Genomic DNA, 23,653 nt, shown 5'->3' with positions numbered 1-23,653 from the left:
CTGCTTTTCCCTGTGGATTTCTCCCGAACTGCATCCTCTGTGGGCTTTCCCCTGCTGAAAAACAAACTTCTCCTCATCAGAGGTGGGCATGTTTTTGTGGCCTCTGGTCACGGAATCATAAAATCATAGAATCATCAAGGTTGGAAGAGACCTTTAAGATCATCAAGCCCAACTGTCAAGTCTCCTCAAATGTGGGAAACTTCACAGACGCTGAATCACACTCCTGGCAGGGAACAGAGGGATTCACACAGATCATCCAATCCCACCCCCTGCCATGGGCAGGGACACCTTCCACTAGTCTAGGTTGCTCCAAGCCCCATCCAACCTGGCCTTGAACACTTCCAGGGATGGGGCAGCCACAGTTTCTCTGAGCAATGTGTGCCAGGGTCTCCCCACCCTCACAGGGAAGAATTCCTTCCCATTATCCAATCTAAACCTCCACTCTTTCACTTTGAAGTTATTCCCTCCTTGTCTTGTCACTCCAGGCCCTTGTAAATAGTCTCTTTCCATTTTTCCTGTAGGTTTCTTTCAGATCCTGGAAGACCACAATCAGGTCACCCCAAAGCTTCTCTTCTCCAGGGTGAACAACCCCAACTCTTCAGCCTTTTCCTCGCAGCAGAGCTGCTCCAACCCTCTAATCATCTTGGTGATCTCCTCTGGACTGTCTCCAATGGGTCCCTGTCCTTCCTGTGCTGGGAAGCTCAGAGCTGGAGACAGGTGGGGTCTAGGTGAGGTCTCATAAGAAGGGCAGAACAATCAACAGGAGTCCTGTGGTCCAGGACGGGTGATACCAGGAGCAGCAACTGGCACCTACAACCAGCACTGAGAGCACAGAGGTTTAATCTGAAAAAACAGCACTGATTTTATATTTATACCCTCTCCTCTCCCATAAGGAATGAACACCAGGAATGGGTGTTGGAAGGCAAAACACCTCTAAGACAAATGGTATTGTTTATCAGTGGAAATCCTGCTTATCCAGTGATCACCCTCAGCACCACCATCAAGTGTTCTTAATGAGTGACTAATCTATCTGACACATCAAATTACAGCTGTGATTAAGCCCATCTGATCAATACAATCAATAATGGCTTCTAAACAAAGCTTTATGTCCACAATGTACCAAAACAGTGTTTGCTTATTTCCACTCATTTAATTAGCGAGGATAACAAATTGGTTGTTAAATTGTTAAACCTCAAGCGATTTTCTTTCTGCTCAAAGGATGTGGAATGTGCAGAAGGCAACACACCTCCTGGCCATAAATCAAGGTATTACACTGCTGATCACAGGGAATCGCAACTGCTTTCCATCCTCCTGTTCTGGGGGATGGAACTGTGTTAAAATTACATTTTTCCTGTGAGTTTTACTGGGGTTTTTCTTTCCAGCAACACTCAGATGAGACAGTCATCACCTTCATACGATCTCCTATCAGCATCTTCAAGAGATTTCTCCCCAACAAACTTCCCCCTCACCCACAAACGTCAAAGTGTTATTTTGCTCAGCTCCATTTATTGAGTTATGGAGCCCCACTCCAGAAAAAACATCTTTTTTTGACCTACTTGTGCCTTAAACACAGGGAAAACACATCCCCTGTAGGCACTTTGAAATCATCTGTCCACACCACCTTCAAAACAGACTTCTCCATAAACTGATCCACTCAGAGTCATTTTTTGGGCCAACACTTGAGAGATTCTGGTTTCTTTCTGTTCACTCCATGGCAGCCATGAGTGTCTGGATTAAAGTCAGGTACTGAGCTTTTAAATACCTGCTGATGTTTTGAGCCAAATGGATTCCAACTGCCTTCCACAGAGTTTGCCCTGTGAAATTTGTCTGGGCACACTCCATGTCCCTGCACATCCCTGTTCCACACCAGTGTCACCACTGACCATTTCAGGGCATGACATTAACCCAATCCATGGACAAAAAACTGTTTACAGTGCTCACAACTGCAATTTCTGAATCATTGTTCCTGAGTAGTGATTGGTGGAAATGTAAACTTCTCCCAGTCCAATATTTCAGTGTTCCATTGTGAAACTCCCCCCACTTCCAAAGGATTTCCCTATACTTGCTAATGCTTGGGCATTAAGGGCTTTTGCCTGTCTTTACTTCAGAACTGGGAAAAATGTTTTCAGCAGTTTAATTCGGTGGTTAGAGAGAGGAAAAAAAAAAGCTGTTTTGGATTAAAGTTCCCAATGAGAAAAATCATTTTGACAAAGCAGAAAAAAATATTATCACTCCAAGTATTTATTTTTCTGCTTTTAATGAACTGTATGTAATCGAATTTCTTTAAATAGCCACAAAAATGAAATTAAGTATTTAGTTGGCTTTCAGATGAATGTTTTGAACTACCCTTTACTGGATTCCAGGAGAACATTTCTTCAAACAGCTCCACTTAACTGTACAGGGACACTTGAAACAGCTTCCATATCAAAGCAAACTGTCTCTTAGCAGATAAAAGCAGGGGCCAAAAGCCTTCCTTGCATCCAGTAAAGCTCCTCCTGGGATCAGCTTGTCTCAGGATGTTATTCCATCATTAAGCAGCATGGAACAGTCCTTCAGTCTGTGTCCTGACTGCACACAATGCCAAGGGAGAGAGGATGAGGACACATCTTCTTCCCCCTTTTCCTCTTTCAGGAAGAGAGGTGTAAATATCAAGCAGGATACGCGTCTTCCCACCCTTTGCCTCGGCAATGTGATCCCTTCTTTTTGGATCCTGACAGCCCAATCTTGGTCCCTACACCTCTTTTACCTACAGAAACAAGACTGGTGACTTGAGAGAGGCACTTGGAAGGGGAGAGATCCAACTAGATGTCTTAACTTGGGGCTAAGTTCCTTCCTCCTTTCCTGATCACTGAAGCAGGGAGTGGATTAACGAGACTGGAGACCTTTCCAGGAGGGCTGCCCAGTGTCGTGTGTGCTCCATGAACAAGGAGAGGACCTCAACTGCCTGCCCCAACTCCAGAGATACCTTGTAGCCTTGGAAAACCCCCTCCCTTCCTCTGCTTCACCACCAGGACAGGAGCAACCTTGACACGGGGATGGGAGGGCAGTTTAATGGAAGGAGAAATTTGCCACGGCTTCCCTTGAACCTGGGAACTTCAGGCTTTCACATCCCAGGGAAAAACTGGTTAAGGAACTTCCACTTCAGAGAGATGGATGACTGTGATTAAACACACCTAAGTTAGGCTTACCCAGCTGGAAGGCAGCAAGGGAACCCTGGAGAGCTATTCCAGCTGGAGGGAGAGAAATAGGTACTTCCAAAGCACAGTTCAATCAGCCTCCTAAAGAGCTCAGGATCACCTGGAGTGACTGCCCTGCTCCATCAGGGATGAGAAATGGCCTGGGGAAGGCATATGTGAGGCTGGGGGATGTTGGCTTGCTGGCCAAGGAGAGAAGAGAGCATTCCCATATTCCCATACCTGCAGTCTGGTTATCCCCAATAAGCTCTGCCAAGCACTGGCTCCGCTCCTCCTCGATCTCCTGCATGATGCTGCACTCTGGTCGTGTGCTGGACGCCTGCAGAGAGGGCAGAGAAGGACAGAGTGAGCAAAACCCACCCTCAGAGATGCATCCCTGGGAATTCATGACCTCATGGAGTGACCTGGAGCTCTCCAGGGCCACTGCACAATGGTGACACACAACCAGCCTTATTCTCTGTCTACCTGAGAGAAGGGAGTGCAACCCGGAGCCTGCTGAGAAATCTGCATTTCCCTTAGGAAAAAAAACCCCACAACTTATTTTTTCCTGATGATCAGGAGCAATCCTGCTACTTTGTGCTCCAGGAACCCTGCCTGGATAACCAAAATCACCAGTTATGTAGGACAGGGAGAGAGCAGCTTTAATATTCATGCCAAGAGCAGTGGGATCTGGGCTTCATGGTTTATTCCCTCCATCCTCACAGGGGCTGTCTCCTGGCTCTTGCTAATTCAAAGCAAAACAAAAACCAAATCAAATAAGAACCAAACCTCTGATGCAGATTAGGAGATCAAGGAGCTAAAAAGCAGGAAATTCCCAGTGACAAGACTTTTTTCCCTCAAGTGGTTTCTCCTCAGTCAGACTTAATTATATTGTGTTTGTAATTCAACAGTGGCTGTGAATGTTCAGGTAATTAATCGTGGACTCCTTACATGAACCGCCTCAATCATAAAATGTGAAAATATTGATTTTTAACTCCAAAAAAAGGAACCAGGAGCTCACACATATCACCGTGTCCCCTTGCCACCAACATGCCCTCAACCTGGGGGGACACCTTGACCGTTGCTATGGTAATTACACACAGAAACTGAGGCTGCACCAAACCCCATCTCTTTTAAAGGGATTAGAAGGGGCATTCAGAGGGAGAAAGGGCATTTAGAGGGAGAAACCTATTCAGAAATCCAGCTGCAAAGAGGTGGAAAGAGAGGAATGATGTGAGGAGAGTACAGGTTTGGACTGAGTTTATACCCTCACTGTCAAATGTGATGTGGGAGAAAACACGAGTCGTGTGAGCTTCAGGGACAGATTATGAGGACATGGCATGAACCTGTAAAAAGTCATTGATTCAGTGTTCACTCTTAAGGATTTAGAAAAAAGCATAGATTTTCATCTGAAATAGGCAGAGAAAATAAACTAAATTAAAAAAAAACCCTTTTCCCGTCTCGTTTCAAAACGTGTAATCGTTGCTCTACCCATGTATTTGCCAGACAAGTTTGTAAAGGGGAAGGTCCAGAAATCCTTTGAAGGAACAACTGTTTGTTGTAAATTGCCCTTTGGATTAACATTATAAAATAATTTAGCACATTAACTTTATTCTCACCGCTTCCTATTAGCCTTTTAGCTCTCTTCTCTGTTTCATACCATGCCTGGTTCACATTGTAATTTTCTTTAGATTGGGAATGGGCCTTGATTAGCAGTGTATAAACAATTAATTATGTGGTTTTCTAGTCAAATCGAAAATAAATAAAAAAAACAAACACGAGAAGAGGGGGAATCATTAGGACTTGTCTTCATTCTCAAATGTTTCTTTTTCCCAAGGGGAAACAGATCTTTGGAAATTTGATCTTGGCTCCTCTAAAATACCATAAATTCATTTTGTTTTGATTTACAGTGCTTGCTGCCTTTTTATTTTAACCTCAAAAAAGCACGAGGGGAAGCGTGAGAGATTTGCAGAACACTTGCTGTAAAAATAAAGACTGAAATGTTTTCAAAACATCTGCATTTTTCAAAGGACAGTTTTAACTCTCTGGATTTAAACTATTGCCAAATTCATCTCAGGTCTATAAATACCTCCAGTTTTCCCTTTAAAATTAATTCATACTGCTCTAACCTTGATCAGGGCTGGCAAAGCACTGTGTGTTTCTACAATATACTTTATTACTATTTTTTTTATGCAGCAATTTTTGCACCAAGCCCATTAGCAAGTACTTCACTGCCACTTCTTCCCTTCACTAAAAATTCAGGCCTAAGTTGCTAGGTTGCATATTTACCTCAGTGGCCCCGTATTTTCTTTTGAGTAACTGTTTTTTATCACCTTTCAAAACAGAGATAAGGCTGAAAAGTGAGCTTGTGATATAGACTCAGGCAAACTTGATTACAGGTATAATTTTTAAAATCACATATTTTTTACATATAGTCCAAGAGAAAATATATCTGTGTTAGGTAAACCAATGAAAAAAGAGTGTCCAGCAGCTAGACCACCAAAATACAGGTGATCTTGGATTTTGTAGTGCTGGTGCTGACTTTTTGGGATCTTTTGGGTGAGGTAGGTGGTCAGAACAACCCCACAACAGCCACAGGCCGGGGAGAGAGGGGCTGGAAAAGGCCCTGGGGGTGCTGATGACAGCAGCTGAACATGAGCCAGGTATGCCCAGGTGGGCAACAAGGCCAAGGGCACCTGGCCTGGATCAGGAATAGCGTGACCACAAGACCAGGGCAGGGATTGTCCCTCCGTGCTGGGCACTGGTGAGGCCACACCTTGAATTCTGTGTCCAGTTTTGGGCCCCTCATGACAAGAAAGACTTTGAGGGGCTGGAGTGTGTCCAGGGAAGGGAATGGAACTGGGAAGGGGCTGGAGCAGCAGGAGTAGATGAAGGAGCTAGAGGGGCTCAGCCTGGAGAAAAGGAGGCTCAGGGGGGACCTTCTGGCTCTGCAACTCCCTGATGGATCCAGGGAAGGGTCAGGTTCTGCTCCCAGGGAACAAGGGACAGGATGAGACGAAACAGCCTCAGGTTGTTCTAGGGGAGGTTTAGGCTGGATATGGGGGAAAACTTCTTCACCAAAAGGGTGAACACTGGAACAGGCTGCTCAGGGCAGTGGTTGAGTCACCATCCCTGGAGGGATTTAAAAGCTGTGTAAATGTGGCACTTGGGGACAGGGTTAATGGGGACTTGGTAGTGCTGGGTTAGTGGCTGGACTTGATGATCTCAGAGCTCTTTTCCAACCTTAATGATCTTATGATTCTATAAGCAAAGAAAGAGTGGGATGTATCTCGACTTCTCTCTCAGTGGGAAACATCACCCTTAATTTTAGCTGAGTCAAAGCTCTATGTTCAGTCTGAACTGATTTTTTACCATTCCTAGTCCACAGAGAGTTAGCAAGCATCAGCTCTGAAGGCTTTCATCCCACTTCCCTGACTGCAGTTGGACTAGTTCAAACTGAAACACCTACTACTTAGCTGGAGGAGGTCAGTGATGTGTGAATTTAATGTCTACAGACCTTTAACTGAATCACCAAGGTCAACAAACAGATTCACAGTGGAGGACTTCGAGTTTATGGCTCATTTGCCACATTAAGTAAACAAGTAAATAAATAACCCAATCACAGCAACCCTCTTCTCCCTCCTTAGTGATAACAGCAATAACCCTCACGTATCACAGCTGTCATTGATACAGGCCAACAGAGGCAAGTGGAATAAAAAATAATGTGAAAATATCACAGTTTTGGGCATCATTAGGAAACATGAAGTGTGTCTTTTTGTGTTGGTGGGTCACAAGTACATCTGGCATGATGGTGAGCAAGGCAACAAGTTCAGTTGCCTCAATGCACCTCCCAGTTGGCAAAACGTTCGTGGCTGAAAAGACCCCTCAAGAGCTGGAACTCTTGCCTGTCAAGGGGGATATTCCCTGGGATAAGGGACTAAATAAGTCTCTTTCCTTGGTGTATTCCTCCTAGAAAAGTTGGAGTAGATTTTATAGACAGCTTGGTACAAGCTCACTTTACTACTTCCCCAGCTCTGTTTTGTTTGTTTGTTTGTTTTTTATGCTGTGGAAAAGGAAGAGATTTTGGGCTTCAAAATCTTTCTGTGGGCAACTGGCCACCCAGACAGGGGGCTGAGGAGCACATGGATTCACATTTCCCATCCACAAAGTAAATATAAAGGAAAGACATAGCAAGCTCTGGTTAGCTCACATCAACATCAGATAGTGAACAATAATCCAGCTTCTTGGGAATATCTGTTATAGTTGAAGCTGAAACTTGATAACACCTCCCCACACACACTTCACTAATCCCTCCTGGCATGGCCAAGACAACATGTAAAAGTTGCGGTGGGTTTGTCACCAGTTGTGTGGGTTTGTTGTTGGAGAGGTTGCTTCTCCTGCTCACACTCTGAGCAGAAAGATGAAGGGAATGTTTTTCTGGACGTGATCTTCTGCAGCTCTCAATCCTGCAGCAGCTCTCACATGGAGTTACAACCAAAGTCTTTATTAATGAGAGTTTTCCTTCCTGCAGGATCCCAAGAGTTGTTAGAGGATTATCACACGGCCTGCTGCTGCAAACAAAGCCTTTGTGTGCACTCTTTAATTAAATACAACTCAAAGGATTGTCACAGACTGCAGGAGCTGCAGAAATGTTTGGTCTCATCTCTGCTGTCTGCCATCAGCAGGGTCAGAATAACCACGGCCCAGCTCTTAGCTCACACAGCAGCTCCTCAAGGACAGGTGGGATTCCCAGCAGAGCCACAGCTGCAGGTGAGCAGGATATGGACCCAGGAGAGGTGATATGAGCCTCAGGATGACCCTTTCTCCTGATGCCAGAGTGTTCCTGGGCTTGCCTGGAGCTCACTGTGTGGAGAATCCAGCAGAGATGAGGACTGGGGTGACCACGGTAATAACAGGATTTGGAGTCAAACAAAAAGGAGTAGAATTGAAAAGCCTACAGGGGATGAAATCATATCCTTCTCCCATTTCTGTTCAGCTCCCAGAGCCTACATCCTACATACAAAACTAACTTTTAGTTATGAGAGACAATTTCTTATACCTTGACTACACTCCCATGGCTTCTGGGAAAACAGTAATGGAATAAGACAAGAGGATCAGTTGCCTTCCCAGAATTTCTATAACTTGACTTCAGTCACTGCTTGAGGTGGAGGTGAAGGTTCCTAACCTTTTCTCATGTGAATCAGAAGGGAAATGAAATATTTTAGCAGCCAGATCTTATTTCAAGCATCAGAAGCACAACCCGAAGGAGCTACTTCTGGCTCCTTGTCAGAAGAGCTCCCCATTTCAGTCCATGGCTTTCATCCATACTCATTATTTTAGAAACACAGGACTGAAGGAACATCTTACACAGGAATCTCAGCTTTGATTTCTTCCATAATTTCCTTCAGCTCTGTCTTAAAACTAGATTTTAGATTCTTTTCAGTTTCTTCCTTTTAAATATCCTCAGGAAAATACAGCTTTATTCCTAAAAACCCCCTGAGTCAAAAAAACACTGTGTAAAAATGCAAGAATGAGCAAAGAGAAAGCAAAGAGAAACACCAACTCAGAATTTTTCCCTATGATGATGGGTGACACAATTTCCAACAATAAGACTGTCAAAAGCTACTAAAGCTCTGGTGCTTTTGGGAAAAGGGGGGAAAAAAAGGAAGTATTTATGGAGTATTATAATTATTTGCTCTTCTACAGGACCTTGTCTAAGAATCTAAAACCATGTTACCAATATGACAACACGGGGAAGTAAATGTTAGATATCAGTAATAGAGACATAAACTGGATGATAAGACCACGATTAAAACACACCAAACATCCTGTGTGGCCTTTGTATGATCAGTGGAGGAGGACTTGCAAACCCAGTGATTTTTAAAGACTTATATAGTGTTATATTCTCACATATATATTTAAATATTTAAATAAATATATAAATATATATATATACATACATAAATATTCTCCCATGATCTGGATCACAGGGAGCAGCACATGTCCCTCAGAGACTTTTCCAAATAAAAGAGGTCCAGGCACATGCCCAACCATCCTGACTCTCACTTTTCTGTTCAAACCACTCCATTTTACGCTTCTGCCAAACACAATCATGCCCATGACAGATCTGTCATTTGAGGAGGAAAGCAGATGTCTTTTTCCAGCTGATCCAGGCAGGCCCTGTCAAACAAAGGCAACTTGGCCAAACCAACCCAGCAGCTTGGAGGCATTGAGGCTTCATTCACCTGGATTTTCCCATTTTTGTGGGAGGGGTTGGAAGGTCAAGGAAATGGGTGTTTTGCAGAGAGCTTGAAGAACCAGAAGGAAGGGAAGTTAAACAGCTATTCCTTAACTCCTTAGTAATAAGCTTGTATGAGCCTCTCGTGGAAAACAGAGCTGAACGAGGGTCTTAAGGAAGAAGTGACAGCCTGGAACAGCAGCTAAAAGAGAAGCAGCACTTGAGTAAATTCTTACGACTGAGTAGGAGACAGCTCTGATGGCTGGGCAAGCACATTTTACTCCTTTAAATTATCATCTGGAGTAAGTAAGTATGAATTTCCATGCCAGGGTGCTCAGACTAAGGGTTTGAATTCAGATTATTGCAGAAATAGAGGGATGCTGCAACGCTGAGATCAGCTGTGCTTAGATCTACAATTCAGAGTAAGGGGCAAAGTGCTGTAATGTCTCTCCTATGAATGAGAAAAAATAAGAAAGGAACAACTCTGATAATCTCAAGAGCACACAGGGACAGCAAAGTGGACACCACTCCCTGACTTCTCTAGAAATTGGAGGCAGCAAAGTAACTTGCAGTTTTCCCTGAACTACTGGTGATTGACTGCTTTTAATTTCCTTTTACCTCTGGGTGTAAGAAGCCTGCTAGAGGAAAAGTCTGCTCCTTTTCTTAAAGAGTGTTCCAAAACTTACCCACTAAACTGATCTAACCTCCTGTGGGAAATTCACCTCCAAAGCATCTGCTCAGTCAGCTACAGGGGCAGCAGAAACATAAAGGAAATGCAGCCCCAGAACTGCCTGATAGGGCTCAGAAACATGATTTGGGGATCAATGGGCAAAAATTAGCTGTCTGTGCGTAAACATCTACATTTGTCTGCTTCACACTGATTGTCCTTCCTCACCTGAAGAGAGAAGGAAGCACTTTCAGGGCATGAGTCACTCCAAATTAAAGGAAATGTCTAAAATAGGTAAGAGGAAACCCTCGACTGTTTCAGCCAGGGAGCCTGAGGCAACTGGCTCAGGGGTGGATGTCTAGACTGCAAATATCTAAAGGTAAATGAGATAAACCCATAGACTTGGGTTCATGCCTAAATTCAATGATTCCCCTCCACACAGCCCCATCCTTCCCCAGCCTTCTCCCAGAGCAGCTGTGAGATGGTAACTGGAATGATCCTTACAGAGAAGTTCAGTGAAAGTCTAGTGAGTGCTCTAATTTGCTTACAGGTTGTGGTTTTTTTTCAAGATGTAAATGCTGCTGTTCAGAAAAGGCCCTTGGCTTCAGGAGAATGTGCAGAGGGAGGTGTTAACACTGCCCTGAATTGCTGCTCATCCAGCCCTGAGGAGCCACCTCTTTGCTGCTGGGGACAGAAGAAACGGTCCCTAATTCAGTTGCAGGCACAGAAGGGACTATAAAGCCTCAGATCCTAATTCCTGACAATGTCTCCATCCATCCAGATCTGATTCTTGCCCTGGGCAACCCCAGAGTGCCCCCACCCAGTCCTGGTCTCTCTCCTCTGCACCTCCAGCTCACTCCAGCTGTGGCACCAGAGTCTTCTTTTCCTCCTGAAACCAACCCCGGTGTCCCCATCCAGCAGGTCCTCCTGCCACCACAGTGAGATGTGGACTGAACTCAGATGGCCACAGAAAGGTGGAAGGCTTTGTGTGGCAGGTGGAGCAGAAGGGGTTCCCAAATCCAGAGTCAGGGAGTTTGGCCATTTGAGCAATGCCCTGAAGAGCCCCTGAGCTGGGAAGTGGGCAGTTAGTACAGGGCCTGGGACAAAATTAGAGTTTGATCCAAATCATAGTGAAGTCCCTGAGGCTTCTCCCTTGTCCTTCTCATTCCCAATTATTCCCTAGACCTCTCCCACTGCCTGGGAGCTGCGTACACACAAAACCTACACAAAACCTTCAGCAAACAGGACCCCCCAGGCCTCCTGCAAGGCTGGATATTGGGAGTTATTTATAACCAGGGGGCTGGATAAAGTAATCTGAACGTTCTTTAGTTCTCAGAAATGCTGCAGTGGTCTGGTTGGAGGAACAACAGTCTTGGTTTAACAACATGGGCGGCTCCTTTTAAATTTTAGAGGAAGTGAAAGCTCTGAGGGTGTCTAGAAATCCAGTGTAAATCCAGTGTTCCCACACCATCAGTAAAGCAAGGGCTGGAGTGACAGTCCAAACCATCAGCACTCACCCTACACAGTTCTGAGTGCTTTGTGGGAAGGGCCAGTATGAAAACACGGGAATAATGAAAAACGTGGCTCCACTATTCCCAGCTGGAAGGGACTCTAAGCTACAGGTTGAACAGGTTGTACCATGAGCCCGAGAGCCTTGGACAAGCAGGAGAGTTGAACAAATGTGACATGACACAACACCCCTGTGCTGTCAGAACCAGGCAAGCATGCAGCACTTCCACCTGATGGGAACACTGATGTCTTCCCAGGAGCCTGAGGGCCACAGCTAAATTTTTCTGACAGCTCCAGCCAGCTTCCCCATCACAATGCTCAGAGAAGGCTCAAGATCCCAGAACACCAGGATGCTGTGCCAGGGCTGCATCCCAAAAATCGACACTTCTGCCGAGCAAACAGCTGAGTGCGGAGTGAAGATGGTCCAAGTGAAGTGTCAGACGCTGCAAATATCTGTGTTACAAACCAGAACAACCCACTAGCAGTTGCCACACTGTGAACACAGAATCGTGGAATGGTTTAGATTGAAAAGGACCTCCCAAATCATTGATTTCCAGCCCCACTGAGGCAGGGATACCTCCCAGTAGACCTGGTTGCTCCAAGCCCCAACCAACCTGGCCTTGGACACTTCCAGGGACTGGACACGGCGAGGCTGGACCAGGAAAGAGTTTAACAATGGTTTTAAGGAGATAAGGATATCACCCTCTCACTTCCTGAAGGGACTCACCACACCAGCTTTGCTGTAATCCAAGAGCTTTGCTTCCCATCCATCCCTGAATCAAAGTCAAGGAGTAACCACCTTCCACTGTGCAACCAGACTGTGATGAAACAGCTGTTCAGGCAGATAAATAATTCTACTTTATTCCACTGGGCATTTTCTTTTGTCATTCTTTACCTACCCACAACACAGATGGGGGAAAAGGCTTAAAGGGAAGATGTTTCTGCCTTGCCTGTTTGAAAGGGAAAATATAAAAGGGTGCACAGAAACTGAATGCTTAGATGGCAAACCCAAATCTTAGTACAGTATCACCAGACCTTTGTCAGGTGGTGCCACTGGCTGTAGATCTCAGCATGTTTTACAAAGGTGGTGTCTCTAATGTCTTTTGACAGATGGAGAAACCATCAAAAAACCCCCCAACAAATAAAGAAACAACCCCAAAATCACAAAAAACCAAAAACAAACAAACAAACAACCCCCCCATAAAAACAAACAAACAAAAAACAACAACAAACAAACCAAAGCCACTACCAACAAAACAAAACCAAAACCAAACAAACAAAAAACCAAACCCCACAAAACCCCAAACAAAAAAACCCCAAAAAGAACCCAAGAAACCCTTAACTCATGACACCCCCCCAAAAAAACCAACAACAAACCAACACATCAACACTTTCAGGTTGGTCTGTCTGTCTCCAAAATCTCCTTCCTTATAGCAAAGACAGACAAGCAAAACCCCTAAATACTTCCCATTCTCTGTTGCCAGCATTTTTATGTCTCTAAAAGACCTTTCCACATGCCAGGGTATCCTGAAGTCCACATCTGTTTCATATCAGAGATATGAAACATTTAAATGTTCTCCTCAAAATACCCTGGTCTGGTAGCAGAGAGCCAACAGAGAAAAAAGAGAATTTGGATGGAAAAAAGAGTAGGGAAGAAAGGAGTTGGGCCCTTTTTTCATGGGAACAAGAGAAAGACTTCAAATCTCACTTTAGGAATATTGACAGTTAGGAAGCAAAATCTGAGATGGGCATTAGGAGGGATCAGGACACCTGGGCAGAGCAGCTGATGGATCAGGAAAGAAAATGATGTTTAGAGTAGCAGAATGAGCAGAAAACCTCTGAGCACTGTTAGAAGTCTCACCCTGGCTGTCAAGAACAACTCAGCTAAGCAGAAAAAAATCTATGAGCCACATAAATAAAAAGGGTTAAAAAAAATGAGAAGTCCTGAAATTCAAGTGAAAGCTAATCACAGCCCCCCAAAAAGGAGAAGTAACCCCCCCCCACTTCTGTTCACTGGCTTGTCCAAAGAATTAGAGGTGAAAATATAGTTTTACTAGTATGAAGTTGAATAGTTGCACATGGGGGAAATGATTTAGCTTGAATTATTGAGAACAACAACAGGGCTGGCTGTGAAGGCAAACAGGAGTGTGGAAACTGTCATATGTGAGGTGAAAGCCACTCAGAAGAGAACAATGTGGTCAGATGGGATGGTGGGAGTGGGACCATCTGGCTGAAAGTCAACAAAAGTAAAGCTTTTTTTACATGTAGGAAGGAGGGAGGAAAAAAAGATCCAGACAGCTCTCAGCAAGTTAATCTGAGCACAAAAGCACACAAGGCTTTTGAACACCACTCGAAGGAAAATGTAATTGAAAGTGTAATTGAAAGTGTGGCAGCAAGTGGAGATGGGGATAAAATATAAAACGTGGTTTATCAAAAGGAAATCATGGCAATGTAAGCAATAGTTTGTTTGTTTGGTTTTTAATAAGGTTGCTGTTGTGGGAGGTGAGATGAAAATCAGTGGATCTAAACCTTCCTATCCTCACTAAATAGTCTGATTCTATGCTGAAAGGAATGACAACCATAACAGTGGATACAAGGATAATACAACAGCTGGAAGGAAACTAAGGGAGGTTGCCCAGACAGAAGTTGTGGCTGCCCCATCCCTGGCAGTGTTCAAGGCCAGGCTGGACTGGACTTGGAGCAACCTGGGACAGTGGAGGTGTCCCTGCCCCTGGCAAGCGAGTTGGAACTGGATGGTCTTGAAGGTCCCTTCCAACCCAAACCATTCTGGGATTCTATGACATGGCCGGTGGGAAGGCTGCAGGGTGGGATGAAGGCAGAAATATGGAGCCACAGGGAGGTCTGCAGCCACTTAAAGAGTCAGTGGCTCTCCTAAAGATAGAATGAAATGTGATGATGGAACGAGAATAGGAAACAGGGAGCAGCCCACAAAAAGGTCCTTGAGAACACAAAACTTCTGCTGGAAACAGCAGAGCAGAAGAACCTTTTAAGCTGAAAAGGCCCATGAGAACCTGAAACCCCTGCTGGAAACAACAGAGTAGAAGAACCTGTTAATCTGATTGTGCTTGAGGGATGCTGGAACACACAAACCAAAGCTGCCTGGTTCTGTATTATAGGCAATATAATCTTCACGGAGTCTCTGTCTCCAGCAAACACCTCTTGGGGCATTTTCTGACCATTTTGATCCAGGGCAAAGCTCTTTGGTGGCTTCAGGGAACAAGGTAGTGCAGAATTCATCACATGGCTACAAATGGCCAAACTGCCCACAATTAGAGATGGGGCAAAGACTCTTAAAAAGACAGAGAAGGATAATTTAAATCATGACGATAGTGCCTTTAATCAGCCCTTTACAGCCACCTCCTCCTTGTCTTAGTAGCCCCAACCTGCTTGGTAACTTCTCCTCCAGAGCCTGAACTTTCCTGGCTCCAACCTGGCATCCCTGGATGCTGTGCTTGCTCACATCAAATCAAGAGAGCAGTGACACCAGACAGCTACCCAAAAAAACTGCAGTCCTGCAGGTTGAGTTCCAATTTCCTGACTGGAAAGTCAAGAGAATGAAAAAAAAAAAAAAAAAAAAAAAAAAAAAAGAGAAAGAAAAAAGTCTGATAGCAACTAAATTCAACTTTGATTCTGGGGAAGAAAGCATGAAACTAAGGCAAAAAACCATTTTGCTGACTCCCCAAAGCTCCTTCAAGTGTGTAAAATCAATTAACTGAGAGACAGGCAGCAGCATGCTGAGCAGCAGGAATATCAGGGAAGAGCACAGGGAACATCTACTCCCACAGATTCACCTCCAGAAGGGCGAGAGAGGGGAGAAAAGGAAAACTGCTGGGAAGAAATCAGCCCTACCTGCTCATTCATCCTTTGTCTCGTGTGCCTCTCAAACACTGAGTACAACATGGGATAACAGAAGAGGAGGCTTTTTGTTTCCAAGTGTCCCTTTGAGTTCACCAGGATTTCAGCTCTCAAGAGACTTTCTGAAGTGGGATGATTTCAGACTGTGCAGGGCTGTGGCTTTTTCTATGCACTGAGTGTCAAAGTCTATAACAAGAGTGGTCATTTTTGCTAATATAGCCCAGGGAACTGTCTCAGTGGTCCTGAGAAATGATTTCTGGTTATAACAAAAGTATTCTGAGACAGCCAGATGCTCTGGTCAGCTGAATGAAAGGACCTGAGCCCCTAAAGAAGCTCAATCTTCTCCTGGTGACACTGGTGTGGTGCCTCCAGCTGACAACACAACCATGGCCTGACTAACTCATGAAGTGGTTCATCCAACACAACACTGAAGTCACACAAGGGTGAGTTGTCCCTTGTCATTATTGTTTTAACAACCTGTTCATCAGGAAATTTGGCCAAAGGATTACCCCAGTATTGCCCAGGAAAAGGCTTCAGCAGAGGCATCGTGGTGGCCACAGAACAAATAGTACCAAGTGCTGTCTCATCATCAAATTACAGGAATTCTGGGCTGGAAGGGTCTCTGGAGGGCTGAATTTGGTCTCATAACAATGCTATTCTTGCTCAGCCACAGATTTCTCTACCCAAGTCTTAAAACCCTCTAAACATGTTTGTTTGTTTCTGTATGTTTTGAAACTGTATTTTTTGAAACTGCATTTTTTGAAACTGCATTTTTTGAAACTGCATTTTTTGAAACTGCATTTTTTGAAACTGTATGTTTCTGGGTGACTGTTTTGTTCCACAATCCTTGTACTGTAGCAATCTGCATTATTTGTAACTGCTCTTCAAGTACCTTTTGACTACAACGTTGCGTACAATAACTTGAGGTCGAAGAGGAGCCATATCACCCCCTCTTACACAAGAAATGTTCATCTACAGGGCTCCACTTTTCCAGTTTTAGAAATAATAACCATCAGATTTTCACTGGGAGGTGGTGGTCTCTTTGCAGAGTAAGTTGTGAGACAAACTTCAGCCACAGGGATTTCTACTGGCTTGGAAATAGGGAGGATTTCACCTGGCACAATATACACCCTGCCTAACCAACCCGTAAAACACTGAGAATGGCATTATAGGAGTGATTAAAAGTCTGGAAAACCTACTAGTGCAAAAAATAATAATAATAAAGCAAATAAAAAAGCCCAGCTAAACTTAGAGAGAGAGAGAGAGAGAGAAAGAAAATGTGTAATCAACCATAGCCAGCAAATGCCTAAACTATAAGAAGATTTCCTCCCAAGGATATCTATTTAATGTGGAAAAGGCTTAACAAATTCCAGTGAGTGAATTCTCTAATGAGACAAATGAGGATTAGAAGCAAAGCATTGCTTGGGGATGGTTTAACACTGACAGGCAGGAGTTGCCTCTTTCAGAAGTGTCTCTTCCAAATCCTTCAGGTCTGTTTGTACTGCAGGTCAAAAGAAGAAACTAATGGCTGGGGCTATGCAGAGGGTCAAACTAAATTTCAAACAGTCACACAAAAAAACTTCAGAGGTCCCTTCCAACCTCAGCCAGCCCATGATTCTGCATGAAGATGATTCTGAGTTGAGAGTAAAGGGAGAAGGTGCAATTCTTGGGATTCTTTTAACAATCTGTCTACTGGGTTCACAAGCTGAGGGGAAAGAAAAAACAACCATTATTAGGAGAGTCCATAAGATGTGGCTATTTAATCCCTATTTGATAAGTAAGAAGTCCCAGTAATGGTTTCTACAAGCTTTTGTCCCATCCTTTAACTGTCCCCAGTGACAGAGACTCCCCAGTGTCCCTATAAATCCTAATCAATTCCTGGGCTTCTCTCTGCTGACCATCAAAAAGAATCAGCCTATGTTTTCAAACACTAAATTACTGTGGCTGCAATTTGAGCCCCAAATTTCTAGTTCTACCCAGACTGGTTATGGAGATTTTTTTTCTCCCACTTCTTATTTGTAGCAGGTTTTTTTTTTCACACACTTAAAAGACAAGTTGTGACTTCTCCCTTCAGTGTTTCATTTTCTAGAATAAACATCCCCAGTTCTTTTTTTTTTTTCCCCACCACATTCTTCGGACCTCTTATCATTTTTCTTCAAGTGCTTTTACTCCAACACAGAGACATGTACTCAAGTTAAAAGTCCAGCAGGGATCACTTGCCTCTTTTCCTTTGACCAAAACAAAAGTTTGCTTCCAGTTTATTGTTTATCATACTTCCAGCCTAACATAATCAGCAGCCATATGTAAGAGGGTTTGTCTGTGTGTTCAGCCCCTCCTCTGCAGCCTTGATGTGGAAAATGAACTAAAACAGGCAAAAGAAAAACCCTGAGAAATTCCGATTTTGCAGGTGGAGAAGAGAAACATAGAAAGATGAGGAGGACAAAATGTTACACCAGGAGCAGTAACCAAGATTAACCCTTCCAGATCCCTTATCTAAGTCTTAATAAAATAATCACCTTTCAGCAAGGTCTGATATCAGTGCACCGGATATTTGTGTTGCAGAGTTGCGGCTGAACAGGAAAAAAAAACAACTCCAAGCCATCAAATAATCCCCCAGGAGAAGCAGAAAAGCTACTAGAAAAGGGCATCCCCCTTCATCCCTTCCAGCTCCCTCAGCGACACAACATACCCCAACAGCTTTTGGATATATATGTTCATGTTGACAAAGAAAGAAAAAAAAACCAGGTTTGCCCAAAATCAAAGCTGAATGATAAAAAAAAGATTTCTTAGAACCCCCCCAGTATTTCCTCATTTTAGTTTCTCTCCATCCACACAGCCCATCAGCTCCCCCCCTGCCCCCCACGAGAACCTCAGTGAGAGCTCCTCAGACAGTTTCACACCATACCTGGGATTTTCCTTATTATACATAAGGACTACACTGTCCTCAAACATCAGTAAACTTGGATATTGAAGGAATAGAGGGAATCAGGAGCCGGTTCTGCACAGGAGGCATCTCCACCTGCTGTGGTTTTGCTTTTTTCCCAGGGTTTGTGGAGTTGACCAGGACCAGTCAACAGACCTTGATATCACAGAATCACGGAATGATTTAGGTTGAAAAAAGACCTTTGGGATTGTTGAGTCTAGTCGTTAACCCAGCACTGCCACATCCACCCATGTCCCCAAGCAGCACAGCTACACGGTTTTTAAATCCCTCCAGGGATGAGGACTCCATGGGCAGCCTGTTCCAGTGCAGCCTGTTCCAGTGCCTGACAACTGTTTCCATGAGGAAATCATTCCTAACATCTAATCTAAACCTCCCTGGTGCAAGCTGAGGCTGTTTCCTCTCATCCTATCACTTCTTACTTGTGAGAAGAGACCGACTTCCACCTCACCACAACCTCCTTTCAACCACCCTTGACATGAGAACCTCTGTGTCCCTGAAGGAGCGTCTGTCTGAGGGGGGACACTGTGAACACAGGACTTCACTGCTCTTGAAAATGCTGTTTTCCACCGCAGCTGCCTGTGCCCTTTTAGTTCCTTGGTGATCCATGATATTCCTTCACCTTTTGTCTACAACAGCTTCACGTCAGTGACGTTTTGCCTGGTGCTTTAACATCAATCAGTGTAAGACCTTTGCCTGCACCACTGTCCTGTCAGGATTTTAATTCAGGGGGCAACTGGAAGTAAGATGACATCTTCTAAGTCACACAGTGGATGATTACAATGAGTCCAGCTGAGTTTATCCATGCAAGAAGGATAAATCTTATAGCTTCAAGAAGCTCTGGACTGGGGATATGGTTTAGTGGTGAACGTGGCAGCACTGGGTTAATGGTTGGACTCGATGATCTTCCAGGTCTTTTCCAACCTAAATGATTCTGTTTATGTTGAGACGAAGATTTAAAACTCCTTTAAATGTCCCTCTGCTATAGCTCAAGCTGCCATCAAAGTTTCTAGTCACAGAACGCCTCGGGAGGAAATAACCTCAAAACACCAGCCATCCTAAAGCAATCAGGGGGCATCATTAAAAGAATAAAAACAGTAACAATTAAAAAAAACAGTCCTTCTTCCCTCCAAAGTTTTACCTGCAGCAGAGGCTTTTCAGTCACATCATAAACTCCTGGAAGTCCCAGATTTCCTGCAGAAGGCACTCACCACAGTAACACTTCAAGCATGGGCATGTAACATCGTCCAAGAATGTTTTAAAAACATTAATTGACAAAACCCAGCCAAGTTTTTTGCTTGCCATCCAAGTCACATGAATAGAAATATGTTTTATAAACACAGATATATCTCTAGAAACAATGACACCAAACAGGGGATCCCCATTTGCATGTGCTCTACTTACTGAAAGTTTGAGAGTTTAATATTTAGCATGTTTAGTTTTCTTATCTGGTGTTATTAATTGTAGGAAACTGTAAAACTGTTAATGAAACAGCACTTAAGTTGCTCATAACAATTCTAAAACCACCCCCCTGGTGAAATGAATTAAGTTCCCCTCTTAAGTCCTCTCTGTGAACTGTGGGAAATTTCCCTGTGCTGATTGTAGTGTTTATTAAAGTCGATTTTTGAGTAAACAATTGTTGTAGGAAATGGACGGCTGCACGTACGTGCTCTGCTCTGTTGATCCTTCCCAACTTTTCCAGGAGCGCATCCCTATGCTTCCAGAATGACGTCATTAAGATTATGTTATCTTTTTCTCACTGCTAAATTCCTCTCACTGTCATCCAGAAAGCAACACCAGCATGTTGGAGTCATGGCTGGGCTTTGCAAATGAAGATCTGGGGAGGGCTCTACCCACGTTTGTTGTAAGCTCATTGGTGGCTAAAAAGGTCACTATGAGATAGACACGTCCGATTGCAAAAGGCACAGCTGAAAGACTCCTTAGGTGGTACATTCTGCAAGGTACGATTCTTTCTGCGTTGTCTTTTCTCCTCAAGGGTGATCCTGCTGCGTTCTCAAAGGAGACAGCAGAGTTATAGCTGGTGTGTCTCCAGATCTCCCAATTGGAGGCCAAAGTAGACCAGTTATGATGATCAATATGGCCAAGGCTGAGATGTTGTTTCAGGGAGTCCTTGTATCTTCTCTTCGGGGCTCCTCTCTTGCGGCAGCCAGTGGCAAGTTCACCATAGAGCAGGATCTTAGGGAGGTGGTGGTTGGTCCTTCATCCTGGAGACGTGCCCTGCCCAGCACAGCTGTGTTCTCAGCAACATGGCCTCAATACTTGTGACTGCTGTTGGTTCTAGAACAGATGGATTGGTCACATAATCTGCCCAGTGGATGTTTAGGATTGTACGGAGGTAGCGTTGATGGAAGCGTTCTAGGAGACGCAGGTGGTGGCGGTAGATGACCCATGATTCGGATCCATATAAGAGATTAGACAGCACAATGTTGGAGTACCCTATTAAAATACCCCTATGGTTCCCCAAATGATGCCTCTGTAATAAAACCCGTCTTCCTCTTGTCATCTGGGCATCCCACCTGCCACGGAACCTTCTCTTCCTGATGGCCAGGAACCAGACTGATGATGGGGAACCTCCTTCACCACCCACCCCTGGCTGCGCTATTTATAGGATCATGGAATCACAGAATGGTTTGGGTTGGAAAAGACCTTAAAGATCATCCAGTTCCACCCCCTGCCATGGGCAGGGACACCTTCCACGGGCAGGGACACCTTCCACTAGCCCACGTTGCTCAGCACTGTGAGGCAGGTCATGGTTCTTCTGGAAGGATGGGCCAGGCAGCCAAAGGGATGATGATCCAAGCCAAGCCTGGTTTCCCAGTGCAAATGATTAACTTGGAGTAAAAACTTAATCTCAGTTCAACTACAGGTTAAAAGGGGGAATTGGAAGTGAAAATAAATAAGCAAACCAACAACCCAATATTTACTGAACTAAGACAAATATAGATGAAGAAATGCAAATGCAGTACTGAGTATTTTAAAAGCATTATATGAGACCCTGAAGACATCAGGAAAAATCCACAGCTGATAAAAATAAGAGATTAATGAAAAATGAATATTTCTAGGTTTTTTTTGTTTTTCTTTAGTTGGTTTTGAGTTTTGTTTCCTTGGAATTTTTGGGTTGTTTGGGGTTTTTTTTGTAACAAAAAAACGTCACAACCAACAAAATTTTACAGATTGCACACTGCAGTAGAGGAAAGTTCAATGTCTGATTTTGACCTGTATTTGGAAAGCAGCAGTGAAATGTGATTGGCTCTGATGGTGATGAAGAAGCTTTTTCCAGTTCATTAATAACAAAGGCAGATGTTAAACATCTTATACAAGAGGTAAGCATTTAAAATTAGCAGGCCTGGATAACTTGCACCTCAAAGCACTTGTAATTGCTGGCTGAGAAGATCTATTTGAATCCAGCCAAATAAAAAACCTGGACTCAAAAGGGAACAGATTCAGCACAGCCCTCCAGTATGGCAGCCTGAATTTTGGCAAAGAAGTGGAGAATTTAGGGACTAAAAGAGGGAAATAATTCAGCATAAACTCCCAGTTATGTGCTCCTGAGAAAAGGCAAACACAACTGTTTGCTCTATAAACTGAACAGTGGGGAGGAACAAGAAGAAAATCCTCCTTTTCTCCAAGGCATTGGGAAGATCTGCCTTGTGACACCACTCACGTCAACGATTTTAAAAGGGCAGTAAAGAACAAAGGAAGGTGTGGAAAGGAAGCACAAAAGGATGTAGAGGAGCTCTGCACCCTCCTGGAGCAAGGCATGGATGTCCTCGCTCCAAGGTTATCTCAGTAACTCTGAGAACCGACATTTAGGCAGCTGAATGAGGTGTTGAATGTCCTCAGAGGTCCTCTACAATCTGAAAATTACAGCTAGTTGTGAAGTGAAAACCTACAGAAATTCATAACCCTCTCCAGATTATCTGAATAGCAGGGGTGAGGGGAAGTAAGTTGGGCTGCCCAGCTCAGCTCCTGAAAAGGAAGAGTTCAACAGAGAACAAGTTATACTTTATCAGAAACAGGTTTTTGGACTCAACCTACTGGTGGTAACTGGTGAAAATAAGCTGCTTTTAGGAATTTGCCAAATAAAATAATCTATCCTTCCCATCAGGGATTACTCTAATCTTAATATAGTTACAACTGCACAGACTTCCTGGGTTTGGATATCAGATCTTGGCCCAGCCACTGAGATGTTTCATTCCACTTGGATTTTCCCAAATAGCTGCTGGCCTCTAATCATGCTCTTGCTGCTCTACGTTTGGGAAAAAACCACGTTCAAACCACGAAGTTACAATAATGTTCTGGGCTTCAAGAGGAGGAAATGCTGCACAGAAGTCATTATAAATTCCACTTTAGGGGCACTTCTCTTCGATTAAGGTATTTTTGTTAGAAAAGCCTGATCAAGGTCTAAATATCCAAGTCATGAAGCAAGAAGAGGCAAAGCAAAGTCATATTGATACTGAGGGAGCCACTGGGTGCTGCCAATTCCCAAGATTCCAGCAGGTATCTTCCTTTTTCCTGGCCTGGTTAGTACATCCTGGTCCAGTGGAAGGTGTCCCTGCCCATGGCAGGGGGGTTGGAAAAAGATAAACTTTAAGGTCCCTTCTCACCAAAGCCATTCCTTGATTCTATCATCCCAGCCAACAGATCATCATCAGCAGCAGCTTCTCATCATCTTGATGGCACAGAGAAGATACCAAATATCTTGTAACCCATGTGATAAATAAATGAGAAATCAATATTTTCTTTTCTTTTTCCTCTTTTTTTTTTTTTTTTAAATAATGTCATGATTTTCGCTGCCGGTTTTGCTTCATTGGCTTTTGGGGTTGCCAAAAGTGACCAGCAGCTCTGAATGCAGTTTTTTACTAATAGGGGAAGGAGGCCTGCAGTCTCACTGTCCTTTGCTTAACATTCTCCTCTGTTCCAGAGCATGAGAGAAAGAAATCCATCTTAGATGAAGGGCAGAGACACCATTCTGACTTCTTTTTTTTTTTTTTTTTGTGCTGGTCTTCAAAGCAAGAACATCCATGTTTTCAGTTCTGTCTTTGCTGGACCCCACAAGCCCAGCCTTGCTGTACTGAGCTGGGGACACGGTGAACTCTGGCTGCACCTGCTCATTGTGAACTGTTTGGATGTACTTAATGAAAACCAATGGATTGTGCAATCCCTGTGCCTGCAGATGAGCTCTGGGATCACCCTTTAACCCACTTGGCTATTTTAGGTGCCCCATC

The 23,653-nt window shown here is 44.0% G+C and overlaps 1 protein-coding gene across 4 annotated transcripts in view; it reads right to left on the bottom strand.

The window, feature by feature from the left end:
• The window catches only part of LOC113955301 (vasoactive intestinal polypeptide receptor), a 109,809-nt gene that overhangs the window by 68,123 nt on the left and 18,033 nt on the right, over window positions 1-23,653 (bottom strand). For 2 of the 4 annotated variants that reach the window (XR_003530484.1, XM_027660623.1), the window contains exon 2: window positions 3,417-3,513. Coding sequence is in view for 3 of the 4 variants with exons in the window: in XM_027660623.1 (XP_027516424.1) it covers window positions 3,417-3,513 (97 nt within the window). In the remaining variant the exon portion in view is untranslated. Of the gene's footprint in view, window positions 1-3,416; window positions 3,514-12,314; window positions 12,420-18,368; window positions 18,499-23,653 lie in introns of those variants that run through there. The other 2 variants (XM_027660626.1, XM_027660625.1) reach the window with 2 other exon arrangements.

Source organism: Corapipo altera, unplaced genomic scaffold (genome assembly GCF_003945725.1).
Source record: "Corapipo altera isolate COAL_440 unplaced genomic scaffold, ASM394572v1 126, whole genome shotgun sequence".
NCBI lineage: Eukaryota > Metazoa > Chordata > Aves > Passeriformes > Pipridae > Corapipo > Corapipo altera.
This window is presented reverse-complemented; position numbering and strand designations above follow the sequence as displayed.